The sequence below is a fragment of the Bombyx mandarina genome, chromosome 25 (genome assembly GCF_030267445.1).
Source record: "Bombyx mandarina strain Sakado chromosome 25, ASM3026744v2".
Lineage (NCBI taxonomy): Eukaryota > Metazoa > Arthropoda > Insecta > Lepidoptera > Bombycidae > Bombyx > Bombyx mandarina.
Genome location: NC_143231.1, coordinates 8,516,628 through 8,533,954, shown reverse-complemented (window position 1 = coordinate 8,533,954; position 17,327 = coordinate 8,516,628). Strand labels below are relative to the sequence as shown.

At 38.1% G+C, this 17,327-nt stretch overlaps 2 protein-coding genes across 4 annotated transcripts in view; one reads left to right on the top strand and one right to left on the bottom strand.

Annotated features, from left to right (window-relative positions):
* The window catches only part of LOC114244903 (putative Rho GTPase-activating protein CG5521), a 43,079-nt gene that overhangs the window by 14,146 nt on the left and 11,606 nt on the right, over positions 1-17,327 (bottom strand). For all 3 annotated transcript variants that reach the window (XM_028176851.2, XM_089738467.1, XM_028176852.2), the window contains 12 exons: positions 16,855-17,063; positions 9,360-9,463; positions 8,407-8,537; positions 7,590-7,744; positions 7,307-7,432; positions 6,494-6,661; positions 6,088-6,184; positions 5,680-5,864; positions 3,514-3,669; positions 1,921-2,149; positions 1,306-1,444; positions 650-758 (listed from right to left, as the gene is read on the bottom strand). In XM_028176851.2, the coding sequence (XP_028032652.2) occupies positions 650-758; positions 1,306-1,444; positions 1,921-2,149; positions 3,514-3,669; positions 5,680-5,864; positions 6,088-6,184; positions 6,494-6,661; positions 7,307-7,432; positions 7,590-7,744; positions 8,407-8,537; positions 9,360-9,463; positions 16,855-17,063 (1,808 nt within the window). The remainder of the gene's footprint in view (positions 1-649; positions 759-1,305; positions 1,445-1,920; positions 2,150-3,513; positions 3,670-5,679; positions 5,865-6,087; positions 6,185-6,493; positions 6,662-7,306; positions 7,433-7,589; positions 7,745-8,406; positions 8,538-9,359; positions 9,464-16,854; positions 17,064-17,327) is intronic.
* CPR49 (cuticular protein RR-1 motif 49) lies at positions 3,698-5,658 on the top strand. The gene is made up of 3 exons (XM_028176856.2): positions 3,698-3,995; positions 4,751-4,872; positions 5,245-5,658. The coding sequence occupies exons 1-3, from the start codon at positions 3,786-3,788 to the stop codon at positions 5,456-5,458; spliced, it is 546 nt and encodes a 181-aa protein (XP_028032657.2). The 5' UTR covers positions 3,698-3,785; the 3' UTR covers positions 5,459-5,658.

Below are 17,327 nucleotides of genomic sequence, written 5' to 3'. Positions count from 1 at the left end.
TGTTAAATATGTAAATAGTATTTTAGGTCATGATTTAAGAATTTATGTAGTAAATAGATTTATTATTTTTATTATTGTATTTAACGGTTAAAATTAGGAAAAAAATATCATGGCACAAAAACTTCTTCAGGTGTTTGAATGAAGTAAATATAATTGATGTTGAATTGAAAACATCGAACTGTTGTTGCTAATACCGAATAAAACACACCTTTAATTACAAAGATAAAGGTCGTGTATTAATCGAAATGATATACATACTATAATAATATATACACTTCGAATAAGTGAATCCCTTGATTTGATGGCAATATAGTGAAGAAGCCGATACAAATCTATGTCATTTTATCGACAAAGTTATTCGGATATTTTATTTTTCGCTGCCATTTTGTGTTCCCGATTTGCGATTCAAGCTAATGGAGAGTCTTGCAGGGAGGGACTGCTATTCGAGCTGCCTCAGAAATATGAAATTGAGACGCACGAACTCAGCACAGCATTTTGTTTACAAAACTTAGTGACTAGTTCTTTTTCGATGAAAACTTTTGTTCGGTATTGTATGAGATGTTCAACAGCGTGGCGTTAATTTAATAAACATTTGTAAATAAATAGTTGGATTAACTTTTTTTTTGGCATATTTTAAAAGGTCACTTACATGATCCAGTTGGTGTTTGTCCGGTGGGCAGTTTTTGTAGTCGGGTAGTAGGTCCGGGGGCAGAGGGGGCGGTAAGGACGAGAGTGTGTTTTCTCTTGGACATTCGTTGCTGAAACATCGACGTTTTAATTTTCAATTTCTTGTCTCTCTTCGGGTGGATTTAAAAATGATTTTAAATATAATTACTGACAAGCTAGGCGTTTGATTTAAAGTAATCGTGGTAAAGGATAAGACGTCCGGTGCATTCGTCTAGCGATGCACCGGTGTTCGAATCCTGCAGGCGGGTACCAATTTTTCTAATAAAATACGTACTTACCAAATGTTCACGATTGACTTCCACGGTGAATGAATAGCATCGTGTAATAAAAATCAAACTATCAAAATTATAATTTGCGTAATTGCGTCTTGAGTAAAAACGTCTTGAGAGTCCGCACGGGTAGGTACCATCGCCCTGCCTATTTCTGCCGTGAAGCAGTAATGCGTTTCGGTTTGAAGGGCGGGGCAGCCGTTGTAACTATACTTGAGACCTTAGAACTCATATCTCAAGGTGGGTGGCGCATTTGCGTCGTAGATGTCTATGGGCTCCAGTAACCACTTAACACCAGGTGGGCTGTAAGCTCGTCCACCCATCTAAGCAATAAAAAATAAAAAGGTACCTTTCGGGTAGGGGTAGCGGTTCGGGCGCCTCGAGCTGTCCTCCCGACGGGTCGAAGTACAGCGCGGACGCGTCCCAGCACGCCTTGCCGCCGATGTCGCGCAGCAGCACGCGCACCTGACGCTCCGACGTCGTCAGACCTGACGAGACGCACTTTTCAAGTCAAAACTAATTTAGCGATCGTGTCATTTGAAAAAAATTATTAAACAAAAAAGCGTTAAGTTATGTATAGAAAAAATAATAATTGGGAAATAAAAACACATTATGTGCAATTTTACTGGTGGTAGGACCTCTTGAGTCTAGGTACCACCACCCCGCCTATTTCTGCTGTGAAGCACTAATGCGTTTCGGTCTGAAGGATAGGGCAGCCGTTGTAACTATACTGAGATCTTAAAACTTATATCTCAAGATGGGTGGCGACATTTACGCTATAGATCTCTATGGGCTCCGGTAACCACTTAACACCAGATGGGCTGTGAGGTGTAACCAATAAAAAAAGGGTATTATAGCGGATGGCGACATTTTAAGTTTTTTTTTTTTGCTTAACCTGATGACTTTTAAGGAGTATGATCGGACCTAGTTGTGTCGCTATGTCGTTACGTGACCACGGACGTACCTGGTGTAGTCCCGGCTCTGGCGGGCAGGTCGAGGGCCGGCAGCTCAATGAGCGAGGCCAGAGTCGAATCGCTGAACCGCATCAGCTGTATGTTGGGCGCGGTCAGCACGGCGGGGCCCAGCTCCTCGCCCAGGGACGGACTGTCGTGTTGCTCGGAAACACGACAGGACAATTGGCATCCGCTCCAAAGAGGCCAGTGCCCGAGGTACAGTACCAGCTGAGTGCATATCTGTTTAGAGATTGTGTGTGACGTTAATTTTTTTTAAAAAAATTAGAATAATTGCAGTTTATTTTTTATTGCCTTTGTAGGAAGACATGGTAGTCTATACCATGCGATCCATGGCAGGTATGACCGAAAAATACGGAGGAAAGTCATATGTGTTCGCGATCCTCAGCAGTAAGGGAACAATGAAGAAGTAGTAAGACCAGCGTACGGCCCATCGGTAGTGAGTGGTTGACGTCGCTTATCAACCTCAGCAATGTCAGTGACACAGCCAAGGCAGTTTCAATATCAGTGTCAAATTGACACTGTCAATATCAGCGGATATGTTTGTTTGTTCGTCTTCTATACGTCAACGTGTCGTCTTTTGCTCGACGACACGCGCTTCACACATCCATTCATTAATGACTAAAAACCACTCCTGATGCCAAACCAAAATTAAGTCCCATATACCAACTGTCTGAACCCAACCCTTAGAAAGGGATCATATGAGTCGTCTATTATCAAATCTGGCAATCTGTGCATTTGGACAAAAAAATGTTATTGATATGTCAATACAGATTGATTTGAATATAACCGTCTCCTTCAAAGAATACGGTTCGAAACCTGCAATAAATAAAGGTTAATACTTAACCTGTTATTTATATATTATATATTTATATATATTATATAATAAAGGTTAATACTTAACCTGTTATTTATCTAAGATGTCGTTCAGAAGAGTTTTGTGATTGCCAATGGAATACAAAGTCAATAATTCGTTTTTCTGATTTACCAATAATTGTCCAACAGTCACATTGCCGGCTTTGATAATAGTCGACTCATATACACACGAATACATTTTTTTAATACTTAATTGCAGATTTAAGTTATAGAAATAATTAAAAGAATATTATGTTTAGTTATATTCATTTACTGATGTAAATATTAATTTTGAGCCTCCAATTTATTCGACCATATTAATTCATTTGATTCATTGACTGAGTTAATTCAAACGTATTTCGAATAGAATTTAGTAATCACCAATAATACCGTGTTAACATTTCTATATTGAACTAGCTGACCCAGAATTCGTAGTGCCTCAATCGATAAATAAAAGACCTAAACTTTTGTATAAAATAAACTTAAAACAAACAAAAGGAACCCTTCCGACGGGGGATACATCAAAGGAAAACCAAAATTGTTATTTTTATTTAATTCCGAGCATTTTCATATGTATCTATCTACCTTTAAACCTTCTCTGGACTTCCACAAATAATTCAAGACCAAAATTAGCCAAATCGGTCCAGGCGTTCTCGAGTTTTAGCGAGACTAACGAACAGCAATTCATTTATAAATAGATTAAAAAAAAGATACTTGAATTAATAAATTACCGTTTGAGCCCAAAGCTTGACGTCGATCGTTGATGCCGGAATCGTTTTAGGCCCGAGATTATCCAACTGTATATTTGGATCGAAGTCGTCATCCACCGGCAGACTTAGGCCTTCAATGTCGGATCCGTTCGCTCCTTTCATAACCGCGTACAACACCTGAAAGTTTTTTTTTTTTTTGGAAGTTGAACTTCATGTCAACGGGAGTAAAGGTCGCACATTGTTAACGAGGCCTTCGGTTCGGCGCTGCAATACTACAAATAAACAGTTGTGTAATGAGAGGCTCGAATTTCACGTGTGCGGGACCAGAGCGGTGGGTGTTCTCATTAGCACCATGTTACGCGTACGTACGAGATAGTGTTGTCACTCAATTAGTGTTCGCGTTTAAAACGGACGAGCGCGCACGGAGCAACACAGTCAGCAACCGACCGCGGCACCGGCAGTCCCCTACACCCCCACCTCACATCATCAAAATGCAGAAATTCGTAAGTCGTTTTTGTTTATCTTTATCTTTTGACGGGTGGACGAGCTCACAGCCCACCTGGTGTTAAATGGTTACTGGAGCCCATAGACATCTACAACGTAAATGCCGCCATCCCCCTTGAGATATAAGTTCTAAGGTCTCAGTATAGTTACAACGGCTACCCCACCCTTCGAACCGAAACGCATTACTGCTTCACGGCGGAAATAGGCGGGGTGGTGGTACCTACCCGTGCGGACTCCCAAGAGGTCCTACGACCAGTAATTACGCAAATTATAATTTTGCGGGTTTGATTTTTATTACACGATCTTATTTATCGGACGTCTTATCCTTTAGGCCAAGACGACGAAGACAAAACAAGCTAACGTTCTATCGGAACAGATGACAATCGCTTTCACATACGGACAATGACTCACACGTTGAGTCTACATATCGCACCTTTACAATTATAGAGACCTAACCCAAAAAATGTGTTTTTTAGAAAACATCGAACAAACCGAAAAGACGTAAAGGAAAGGAACGCAGTGAAAGAGACAGATGTATAAGTTTATCCTTTTAAAAGCTACTTTTGGTGATTTGATTATTAAGAGTCGCTGAAAAGGGTCGTTGACCTGAATTAAAGTCGTAATCCAAAAATTTCGCGAAATGGGTCTCTATAACACTAAAGGTGCGATATTTGCTGTCCTATTCGCCATTTTTTGTAAAGATCAACCACATATTTATTTTCGTTTCGTTTTTATGAGTTATGATCATTTCTAGTTGTTGGTCGCTCTCGCCCTGGCCGCCGTTGCCGCCGCCGCCCCTCAGCAACAGCAGCCCGAGCATCCAGTCTACATCCTCAAGCAGGATTCGGACGTCAACCCGGAAGGTTACAATTTCGAGTAAGTACTACTTCCGCATCTTTTTCTGCAGTAGTAATAGCGGCATCACATTTCCTAACTGAATAATTCCACCTGTGTATGTAGTTGATTTACCAATTTAAAACTTATCGTATCTATAGAGAACTGCCGCCAGGTACATGGCCTAGTAAGCTAATTTAAAAAAGAAATGGGAACAATGTCTTGACCCCATCCCTTTTTTTCCTACCTATGCTGATAGCCTACAGAGGCTATTTCAGCTTTGCCCTAACATGTAGGTGAGCTCACGGGGCTTAAACCGGAGTTTTGCTAACACTGGCCCTAGCAAGAGCAATGCTTCGCAGAATCTATGTTCATCTTAAATGTGTCATCTCATAAACATTACATTCCTTATAGTTTTGAAACAAGCGACGGTACATCCCGTCAAGAGAAGGGCACCCTGAAGCAAATCAGCGAGGACCACAAGGCCATCGAAGTGACCGGCAGCTACAAGTACGTCGGCACCGACGGCCTGGTCTACACCGTCACGTTCATCGCTGACGAGCACGGCTTCCAGCCCCAGGAGCACGTGGAGCACCCCGGCGGGGACCAACAGCAGTACCAACAATAAATCAAGCCCAATATTTGGTCAAACCATTTGGGCCCACCGTTAGATCCTGCATTGACGCGCATAGTGTAGGTTTTACTACACGGTGCGTACAGTCGTTTGCCTGTTTGTACATTTCTATATTTTTTATATGATGTTGTTAAATATATAACTTATAAACAAAGTTTAGATTTTATTATTCAATTCAGCAGCTTATTGTCTGCTCGAGACACAGTTGCACTAACCTTAAAAATCAACAGCAAAAGTGTTTGTTCTCCATCCTTCTCTTCCATTAAGTACTGAGGTCCGCAACGCACCGCAAACTCGGCCAAGCACAGCAGCAGTGACCCGGCCAGTGGTTTGACGGTGTCACGATGGCAGCTGGTCGAAAGTTGGGCCAAGCATGCGCAGATCCATCGAATTATTTTTCCTACATATAAAAATAAATAACATTAATTTAGGGAATATTGAGTTACTTATACTCTTAGAGAAACTTTTACTCTTGTATATATATATTATGCTAATGGTAGTTTTATACCTATACAGCAAATGATAAAAAAAAGAACAATTTGGGTTAAATAGATCCCATGAATACAAAGAGTTTATGTATGAAAATTTTAAGTATGAAATTTATTTGAAACATTATTATTTACCAGCTAGTCCTGGGTACATCTCTACAATACGGTCAGTGTAATCGGCAAGCACTAATATGCAATCGCTGACGACTTTGGCAATGTTTTTGTTTTTCATCTGAAATACAAAAAATAAAATTCTCATAAAAAGTTAAGTTTAATAATATAACGTTCACATATACAAATTTAACTTCCTAATTATAAACCTTACTAATATAATGGGTCATATCATATTAGAATATAAATAATTTTGATATTGATGATCATTACAAAATTACTTATTTAGATTGAAAGGTGTTGAAAATGACAACGACGTAGATTTGTGGTGCAATAGATAATTTATAACAAAAGGGACACATTTTGTACGATTGTGTAATTTCTCGTTAAGAGATAATTTATGTTGTATTGATCTATGAAAGGTGTTCACCATGAGCATCTGCAGCAAACACGTGACGTAGGAGGGTAGCCTGGGACACGCGGTCCGTGTGGCGAGCATCTGCGTGACGTGCGCAGTGAGCGCGCACGCGCCCGCACAACGCGCCGCGCCCGCACCTTCCCGGCGACACACGCGCACCACTATATTCAACACGTGTTCCTAACACCGGCAACAAAAGACATTCGGTTTTCTTGATTTTCAGTTCATTAATGGAAAATAATTTAAGCAGCGGCTTTGCTCTGCCCCTGCAATGATGAAGTCCAGGGGCGACGGTAATCACTCACTATCAGGCGTTCCGTATGCTTGTCCGCCCACAAGGGCTATAAAATATATTTGATTTTGACCCAGATTACTTATGAAATTAATTAAAATATAAAAGTTCTCTTTTTGTTTTTAGTAATTTTGACAGTCACAGAATTTCATACATTACGACACATATTATTATACTATCTCTCCGTATAGCCTCACACAGTTTAGTTAATGCTTCAGATTTGGCTTAATCATTTTTTTAAATAAAATAATTTTTTAATGAATACTTGAATGAATAACAAAATATTTATTTTATCATTTTAAATTTCATGATATTAAGGTAGTAATAATGGTTATTATATGGCACTTTTAATGTTTGCTTGAACATATCACGCAAGTCACAGCTCGTTCACAAAGTTATTAGGCACATTTATAAGGTAATATTTACAGACTTTTTTGATAGTTTTAATTATGACATTTAATGAAAATTTAACACTACAGTAAATATTCAAAGATTGAAGATATGAAATTCTAAAGTAAAAAAAAAATGTATACCTTGAGATCCGGACAAGACACAGTATTGTACTGATGAGGATATGGTTGCAGCATGGGGGCATTCATCAATCCATCGGGTAATGACAGCAAAGATCCTAGGAACGTTACGGCGGCTGTGCGAGGACACTGCAACAGAATTTACTCTTTACTAAGAACGTTCATAGACATAGGACCTTCAGAAGTGGCCAAACAATAATTGCCAAGAACGCGCGTAGTCCAACGCGTAGATAATTAGCAAATTTTCCAATAACAATATCATAAACGTTACGTCGGATCTACGTACCGATGGTCCCATATCGGAAGAGTTCAGTACGACAGTCGATGCGTGCACGAAGTCTAGTAGGAGCAGTGAGTACCCGTCGAGAGCTAGCGACAAGTACCTCGGCGCTGCGTGCTCCACCAGTACGTCTACTACGGACCGATCCTCGCCCGTCAAACCTGATCAATGTAATTAGTAATAATGTTAGTAGTAATAATAAATGTAACTAACTATACTTGAGACCTTATTACTTATATCTCAAGGCGGGTGGCGCATTTACGTTGTAGATGTCTATGGGCTCCAGTAACCGCTCGTCCATCCATGTAAGCAATAAAAAATAAATTGATTTTTGTTTTGTTTTTATTATTTTTATACTAGCTTATACCATGTTCTAAGTCTGTACATACGTACCTAGCCCTACACTACAAGTTACAAGGTCTCAAGTATAGTCGATTAGATGGTGGATCCGAATACAAAACATACATAAGCACACATAGTAATAACAACCTGTGGGCTGTCTACATCGAAACAACAAACAAACAAAAAAAAAACGCAAAGCAAGTAATTAGATACTATTTAGAGTAAGTTGCTTAAAGATATGTAGTTCAAAACCGGTCTAGCTGGGATACAGATGGTCATAGCCCGACTTAATAGTAAATCAGCAGACGAAAAGTATTTTAAATGCTTATTTCTTCACTTTCCTTTGTATAAACTCATTTTCAATTTGAGCAATGCGATTTTAGAGTAATTCTGCTCTGAGCTAGGGATTGGGAAGTAAGGTTAGAAATTTTTGGCAAGGTTGAGTTACAATATATGCATAAGAGTAGATGGCTAAATATACCGTGATGTAAAGCTCGCTGGTAGAGATGCAAGTGCGCGAGGTGCAGTTGGTTGTTGCAGGAGGAAGGCGCGCCCGGCCCCTGAGCCTGTGTGGACTCGCACAGCAACCGTAGAGCGAGCAGTTTTCCGGCTCTACATAAGGAACATTTTTTTTTAAATATGTTACTACGGTGACACTAGAGCATATTGTATACGGGGAAAAAATTAAATTCTAAGAAGTAATACATTTTAATTCTACGGCTGACGGATAAGTTTGTTTCTCTATTAGCATTATAATTAATGGGCTTCATTCGCATTAAAAGTTTTAATAATGTGCATTACTTTTTTTAATATATTTCTATATTACTATATATTATTTATTATAGGTATGAGTACCCAAGGGGAGGTACTCCGTCTATTTCTGCGGTGGAGCAGTAATGCGTTGGTAGACAGCGGCTTAGCTCTGCCCCTGGCATTGCTAAAGTCCATTTGCGACTGTAACTACTCACCATCAAGTGGGCGGTATGCTCGTCTGCCTACAAGGGCAACAAAAAAAAATACGTTTCGGTTTCATGAGTGTAGTTGTTTCAAGGTGAGTGGCGTCATTCGCATAGTTGATGTCTATGGGCTCCGGTGACCACTTAACACCAGGTGGGCCGTGAACCGGTCCACCAATCTAAGCAATATTAATAATAATAATAGTGTCGTTGTCAAAACAAAATCTGATTTTTACTTTTTGACCCTTTCTTATAGTTTACAGTTCGATCTATCGTATAAAAAAACTGACATGCGTCTATAGCTTTAATATTTATCTATAGCTTTCATTTGATATAGTTCTTAAAAATTCACCTTCATATAAAATTTTATACGAAAATGTTTTTACTCATTAATGCAAAATAGAGTTTTTGTATATAGCAGATTTTGGTTTGACAGCGACGATATATTAAAATATAAATGTAGATTAAATCGACAAACCGGTGTGTAGGAGGCAATGCTTCCGCCTCGAGACACCATCCCGCCACCAAGTTGAAAGGTACGTGAATTTCGGTGTTGCCATTTAGAGTTTGGTTTGCGCTGATCTGTAATCAATATAACGGGTTAGTTGACGTGTTCGTCCACAAGCAAAATATTTATAAATCTAAAAACATAGACGCATACGTTTACGTAAAAACAGGACATGGAACGGATTTTGCAATGCTTATAGTTGGATATCATCAGTGGAAGTAGCTATCCAAGTTTAAGTTCGACCGGACAATGATTCATTTATTTTTCAAACATTAAATTTATAAAAAGATAACGCATCAAAACCATTATAAGTACTATCTAATCTCAAAAATATTTAGTATATTTCTTATCAATTTGTAAAATTTGTAAATACACGAGTACTATGTTTATTACGACACACCCCATATTGCGAATTGGTAATGGATAATTTATAATTAATACTAGTTTTACGGATTGCCCTTACCACGAAAACTAAAACATTCGAAACTTTGGAAGTAATATTATATTAAAAAACGAGTTTAAACTGTGACAGTAGTTTTGTATTTACGACTCGAGAAAACCGGAGAAAATACAATAATGGATTTTTATTGTTAGTTTGCGATGGTTTTTAAACCTTGTAAACACCTGCGATAGTGGACGCAACGTGGCATAGAGACAATAGAGAAAACATTTTGTTAATTATTTAAGTATCTAATATGCAGGGAAGCAAATTGACACACAGCTTTTCGCCATTCAGTTGTTATTTTTAAGATACTAATTCAGATAAAACTTTTAAATCACTTCGTGACACCTACCACCTCGACCCATGAGTTCTGTGTCTCAGTTTTGTAGTACCACACTGGCTGCCACACACTGCCCCACCTTTCAAGCCGGAACGCATTACTACTTTGCGGCAGAAACAGGCAGGGTGGTGGTGTCTACCCGTGTGAGGTCACAAAACGCCCTACCAGTAAAATGTTGTCCTGCCATTGTTTTATTCCGAAAAGTTATGGTTACGCCTTTGGCATAAATATCCTTATCGTTTTTCACAGAAGCAGCCTTCGTTTATATCCGTTCTTTAGTTACATTGTTTAAAATTTTATAACAACTAAAAGTTGCACCTCTTCGTAACTAAATTTGTGATTTTCTATGTGACAGACTTTGGTATAAAATAACATTTCTAAAATACGATAATCCAACGCGCGGCTGAGGCGATTGCTAAATGCGATTAATAATTGTTTTATGTTTAAACACATTTATATTTTTAATTAATATAACTAAGATTTTTAATTTAAGCTGTCAAATTTTGCCATAAAAATTTAGTCTACCCACATAATTTTTTTAATAATAGGTTTCTTCTTTTTTCAGACAAATATACCGACATTTATAGAAGTGACTGTTGCCAGCGTCGAGTAATTAAAGTTTAAGTGGTAGGTTTTTAGGAAATAGGGATGCAAGCAATGAGAATCGGTTTAATAAATTGATTCAGTTGGTTTAATAATCAAGAAGTTATGCTTATGATTCTGAAATCTGGAGTAATGCGGTTCTGCTGGAAAGTTTGTATATTACGAGTTACTACATTTTCACTTCTTTAGGTCGCATATGAAAGGTATATTATGATGATTAGGATAATAGGTACGAATAGTTTAAAGGAATCATTTTGGTACAATAAATACCAACTACGACTAGGTATACCAACAACTAAGGACAAAGGTATATTTTATCGGTAACACTGAGAATATATGCAGCTAGAATGATATGATGCAAAGGAACCGTATCGAAAAGGATAAGGTTGAATCAAAAAAAAATGTTTCAAAGAGACAAGGGAATTTCTTTGACAAAGAACGCGAAACCATATTCTATGGAAAACATCGACTGAAATCTAGATGAGACTAATATTATCTTGGAAAAGGTTGTATGAAAACTACTATTAAGGTTGAATTTAGTTTCAAAAGTTATAAATTTTTCATTTATTTAATTTTATCCAATATACATGCATTTATATATAGGCAAGAAAAAGCGTCAGAAAAAAAATATTTTACGATTTCGATCAATCTGAATCAGGCGGTCAATTTAATGAACTGATTACATCATTCATAATGGATTCTAGAATAATCCGGAATCCAAACAAAGGAGAGCAATAGATTGGCGTAAAAGAAAATGTAAAAATGTGATTTCCATGAAAAAGATTATTATGACCGAAATTGAAGGCGTTTTAAACAACCAAGGCAATTTGAAAATAATATGGATCCTGGGAAGGAATTTCTTTTCTGAAAATCTACTCGTTTTCTTTAATGTTATTGTTTCACATTCTAGTATCGCATAACCATCTTAATTGTCTTTGATACTATATTTGAACAATGAATTTAAGAATAGACTAATTTCGACGTGTTCAATTTTTTCCATATATTTTGATGAATGATGCCTATAAGTGCTTTGATACATATATACTATTTTGTTATTGTTCTGTTAGCGTTAAATCTATATATATAAAAATAAATTGCTGTTTGTTAGTCTCGCTTAAATTCGAGAACGGCTGGACCGATTTGGCTAATTTTGGTCTTGATTTATTTGTCCAGATTATTTGTCTTGAAGTCCAGAGAAAGCTTAAAAGGTGATTAGTTTGAAAATGCTCGGAATTAAATAAAAATAACAATTTTGTTTTTCCTTCGATGTGTCCCCCGTCGGACGGATTCATTTTGTTTGTTTTAAGTTTATTTTATACAAAAGTTTAGGTCTTTTATTTATCGATTGAGGCACTACAAAGTCTGCCGGGTCAGCTAGTCGCTTTATAAATTCACTATGCATAATTAATTAAAAATTGTACTTCTTGCGCGGTTTCTGTACTTTTTCGGTTTCTAAGATTTAAGCTCGCGTTTTTACTGTAACCGTACCGTAGTTATGTTACGTTAGTTATTTCAAAGACTCGCAAAAACTGATGGAAATAACGAATTTCTTTTTATTTAATAGGTATTATGCACATTATGTACATTTTTTTTATGTTAAACAAAATGTTAAGATTTTTCTTATAGAACTAAGCTAGTCTTCCAATTGTTAGTTCGAGTGTACAAAGAAAATTAACCTCTCTTTTCCCTCGTCTCTTTAAAAGTCTTCTTTTTCCTGCTCTTCTTTCGCATTGGCAATCTTTAAATACTTTCGAATTGGACAACAGCGCGCACAGTTTCAATAACACCATTCACGAAATTAAATTACAATATATTTTTCATATTCTATGAATTTCTATGAAACAAACAAACAAAGCCTTGTCCGTAAAAACAAAAACAAACGTCTCATCGAGATGTGAATGACAAATGATATTCGTGTTACACCATATGCCATCTAAATACAGATATCGACTGATAAACTGTTCTGGCTTTATATTATTTGTGATAAACATTAACAGATGGCCATTTTGGCGTGTGTCATGATTTCATTACGCAATTGCTTAAATGTGTACCGTTTCAATTAGAGTTCTCAAGACGTGTAACGTTTAGTTTGTGATTTCGTATAGGAACGTCCTCACACGCTGGGTCAACCAACTGATTCATACGATCAATTGCCGCAATAGTCGTGATTTGTCAATTTCAAAACGTTCAACGCATTTCTTCTGAGTACCTTTCAAAACACTTTTATTTTATCGCTTTTTTTCGCAACGCTGTTTGTAATGTATACGTGCGCAATATCTCTTCTATTGCAGTAATTTCAAATCGGATCTTCAGAATAATATTTCCTTAAAAGGCAAATACTATTTCTGCCATACCATTGTAGAAAGGCATCAAGGTGATACATTTCTACACCAAAAAGTTAGTTGATTGGATTTTATCACAGATCTTAATTCATAAACAGAGTTCTCTTCTACTACCTGAAATCGATGCGTTGATTTATCAAGCTCCAGTATAATTCTCTGGACTGAAAACACTTGCTTGCACTTGCGAGATGACTGCATGCCGTTCAGATTTTTTACAAACAAGTCCTTTTTTAATTGATATAATATGGCATTGCTCATTTCAGTGCAAACAGAAAATATTTTTTGGCAGTATGGGAATAGCGACGAAAGGAAAATTTTCTACCGAGCGGGTCATATTACCCGGTAGACCGACTCGAATGTTGTTGTTTGAAACATAATGCAGCTTATTTTGAAAATGTCGTAAGCGAGATTCAGGCATCTGTCAAATATTTGTTTTATGATAGTTACTGGTACCGTTCAGTATTAAAATTGCACTCTACTGCTTAGTCACAGCCTATAAATCTATACATCCGTCCAACGGTAACGACTAAAAAAATAATCTTGAGAAACGTCAGATAGAAACGCGGGATTGTTAATACCAAAATGCTTGGCATGGCATCGTCCTGGTCGTTCTTTACTTTTTGTTTAAATAGTATTTTGTGTACATATGTTTAAATGTTGTGTATAATGCACGTTGTTAGGGATTATAACAGGAAATTCGGTATAATTCAGTAAGAATTATATTTCATTAGTACCCGCGGATGGACGATTTGTAGACGGTTATTATTAAAATTTTCTGGAGCACAGAATATTTTTGTTCAGATTTTATACGTAAATAGAAAATAAAAATATGATCCTATAAAACACAATTGGAAGTCATAGTGCCTGCGTTTTCTGACTTGCTGAAATTGGGTGACCTAGCTTAGAACATTGAATATAGCAGCCAACCAATTAGGTCACACATTACACGGGCAATAAAAAAAATTTAGGTCAACATTACTTTTAAGAACCGCAACGAAGTTCGCGCTGTTTCTTTGATGACAGTACAAATTTATTGTGAAAATTACCAGCAACACCTTTTCGCCATCTTTCTAGCAGAGTTCGAGAAGCGTTCGACTTTTGCGTCTATGCACGAAATAAGCCATTCTTTGATTTCTGTATGGAACTGCTGATCAGTCAGACCAAGTGTCATGGAATGGAAAAAATAATATATCAGACGACGGTACGGATTCTCATCGAGCAATGCCTTCAAATCAGCGCTACGATGGTTTTCGGTTTCCCTTGTGGTGGACGATCGTGTACATAATATTTTCGCCGTTTTTGAAGCGATGCAACCAATCACTCAACGTTGTTTCGCTCAGAGCAGTATCACCGTAAACTATATGAAGCTCTCGATGCGCTTCAGCTGCCGCCGTCACTTAGATTTAAGTTAGATTCAGTTAGGCTAAGTTAGGTTAAGACTAAATTGAATACAAAAAAAAAAAAATTGGAGGAGAGAAGCAGCCGCCTTCGACGAAAAAAGAAGAAAAATTACAAGAATTTCGAGAAGAGAAGAGAGAAGAAGAATCCCACCATCAACTCAGACCCAAGCAGCTCAATCCCGCAGTTCATCACCCCTGGTTCAATAGGCAGGGAGTCACAAGCCTGGGCAGAGGGTTTTCCCTGAGGCCCGCGCCCCCGTAAGAGGACGCGACGACCCGATAGTATTCAGCTGCCATTTTATTCGATTGATAGAAGAAAAACGACACTTCCCACAAATAGCGGTAAATTGGTACAAAATCGGACATTATCGCACAACCAAAAGTAAGGAACACAATAACACTAATGTGTCAAAGAGGTTTATTTACCGTGTGTCTATAAACTCGATTCACAACGTTTTATGATATTTTTAGTACACACCGGCAATAGCGGCAATCTATTTTTTGTTTAGGTTTCTTTTAATATTATAATATGATATTAAAATTTAAAATCCATTTAACTTAATTGAATTTAATTATAATAAACATAATCTCGGCTGATTTAACTATCGCTAAAGACCGACCTCTGATCTGCTTTCAATTTCCGTTAGCAGGACTCAAGATTGTCGGTGGTAGAAAGGAATATCTACTTAAGCTAGCTCAGCTAGCTTAGCTACTTAATGCTGCAGGCCGAATAAAAAGAGGCTTGACTTCTAAATTCACGAGAGGACAACCCATTTTCCGACCAGAAGAATACGACTGTATTATAATTATATTGAAACTGACTCTTTTCGCGAGATATGCGGAGGCATTCATTTTGTTGTATTTGCGAGTTTTGGCAAGCACTAGGACTAGCACTAGATTCCAATTTTGAGTTTGTTAGAATATTTAGTTTGTAACGATATTTAGTTTGTAACGATTGGCAGTACTGAATGAAAAAACAAATTCTAAGAGAACCCCTTACATATGTGTTATCCTGGTACATACTTGTGAACGAAACTTCTTTCACAAGTATGTACCGGTTTACTTCTTTCTTTAGATGCGTTACTTTATTAAATTTATCTTTCTCTGTCTTTTATTTAGTCAAAAGGACAACGCACCTGACCGTAAGCGAACTTCAGCTCAAAGACGCGTGCCCTATAGGCCGTAAGTGCTATTCGGACCTCAAAGTAAAAGCCACCTTTAGACATGAGGTCGAAAGTTTCTAATTTGACTATAGAAAGAGGAGTGTGGTACTCGTAGTTTGTACGTTGTATTGAAAAAATTGGGGTGTTTATGTTGTTGCTTAACTTAACTGCTTAGATTCCAGTAATCACTTAACACCAGATGGGCCTGTTACCTTGACCCAGTTTGATCATTTTTTTACTAATGCTCTTAGTCTGTCGTGAAAACTTAAGTCAAATATGCTTTACGAATACAGACGCACATTGAGCTGTATTGTTATAGTTATTCAAATTTCAGTAAAATTTCTGAGTCCGCACGTGTGAGTCCACCATGCCTATTTGTGCCGTAAAGTGTAATGCGTTCCGGTTTGAAGGATGTGGCAGCCTTTGTACTGTTAAAACTGACCTTAGCACTCATGTCTCGAGGTGGATGGCGGCATTTACGTTATAGATGTCTTTGGGCTCCGGTAACCGCTTAACACCAGGTGGGCCGTGAGCTCGTCCAGCAATATCTATATATCGACGCTTGAAAGGCAAACGTGACTAAGCGACAATGCGTGAACTTTACAGTAGACTAATTTAAAGTTGAAATACCTGAAAACAAAATTTATGTTAACGAATCTAGCTGTAGTAGAATCTAGCTAGTAGCTGTAGGATTGAAATTATTTTAATAGACCTGGAAATATATTTTTTTGCGCACCGAATATGGTTATTGCCTATCATTAATGTACAAAGCAGTTATTGTTGTTTAGTCATGTTTGCCTTTCAAGCGTCGATATATAAAAATGAATTGCTGTTCGTTAGTCTCGCTAAAACTCGAGAACGGCTGGACCGATTTGGCTAATTTTGGTCTTGAAATTTTTGTGGAAGTCCAGAGCAGGTTTAAAAGGTATATAAATATGAAAATGCCCCGAATTACAACAATTAATGACAATTTTGTTTTTCCTTTGACGTGTCCCCCGCCGGACGGATTCCTTTTGTTTGTTTTGAGTTTATTTTATACGAAAGTTTAGGTATTTTATTTATCGATTGAGGCACTACGAAGTCTGCCGGGTCAGCTTGTAGGCCATAAAAATTAGGAAGCGCTCGAGTCTGCAATGTTTCGTTAAGGCCCGCTATATACGCTGTGCGTAACCCACCTTGAGGAGGGTAGAGTTGAGATGTATGAGGTAGTTGAAGAAGTGCGCGTGGTGCGCGGGGTCCCGCAGCAGGTTGGGGTCGCCGAGCGCGGCCAGCATGCGGCGCCACATGACGGCCGCCACGTCGGGCAGCCAGCCGCGCGCCCGCCCGCCCAGCACCACGCCGCACGCGCCGCCACCCGTCTCCGCATCGCCGCTGCCCCACTCCGCTAGTAAAAACAATCGCTTCTTTAATAACATTTTTTCTTACCTATGCTGATAGCCTTGAGAGGCTATTTCAGCTTCTCATTGACGTGTAGATGAGCTCACGGGCTCAAACCGGAGTGTTGCTAAAACTGGCCCTAGCAAGAGCAGTGCTTCGCAGAATCTACAACCGGATCGGAAACGCGACCCACTGAGAAGACCCGGCGAGAAACTCGGTGGGCTAACCTTAACGTTGAACCACTAGTCTCATAGACGTTCCACACTTAACG

Coding starts and splice junctions, on each gene's coding strand:
- CPR49 (XM_028176856.2), top strand. CDS start 3,786: ATGAGAGGCTCGAATTTCACGTGTGCGGGACCAGAGCGGTGGGTGTTC. Junction 3,996..4,750: donor TCATCAAAATGCAGAAATTC/GTAAGTCGTTTT, acceptor GATCATTTCTAG/TTGTTGGTCGCTCTCGCCCT. Junction 4,873..5,244: donor CCGGAAGGTTACAATTTCGA/GTAAGTACTACT, acceptor CATTCCTTATAG/TTTTGAAACAAGCGACGGTA.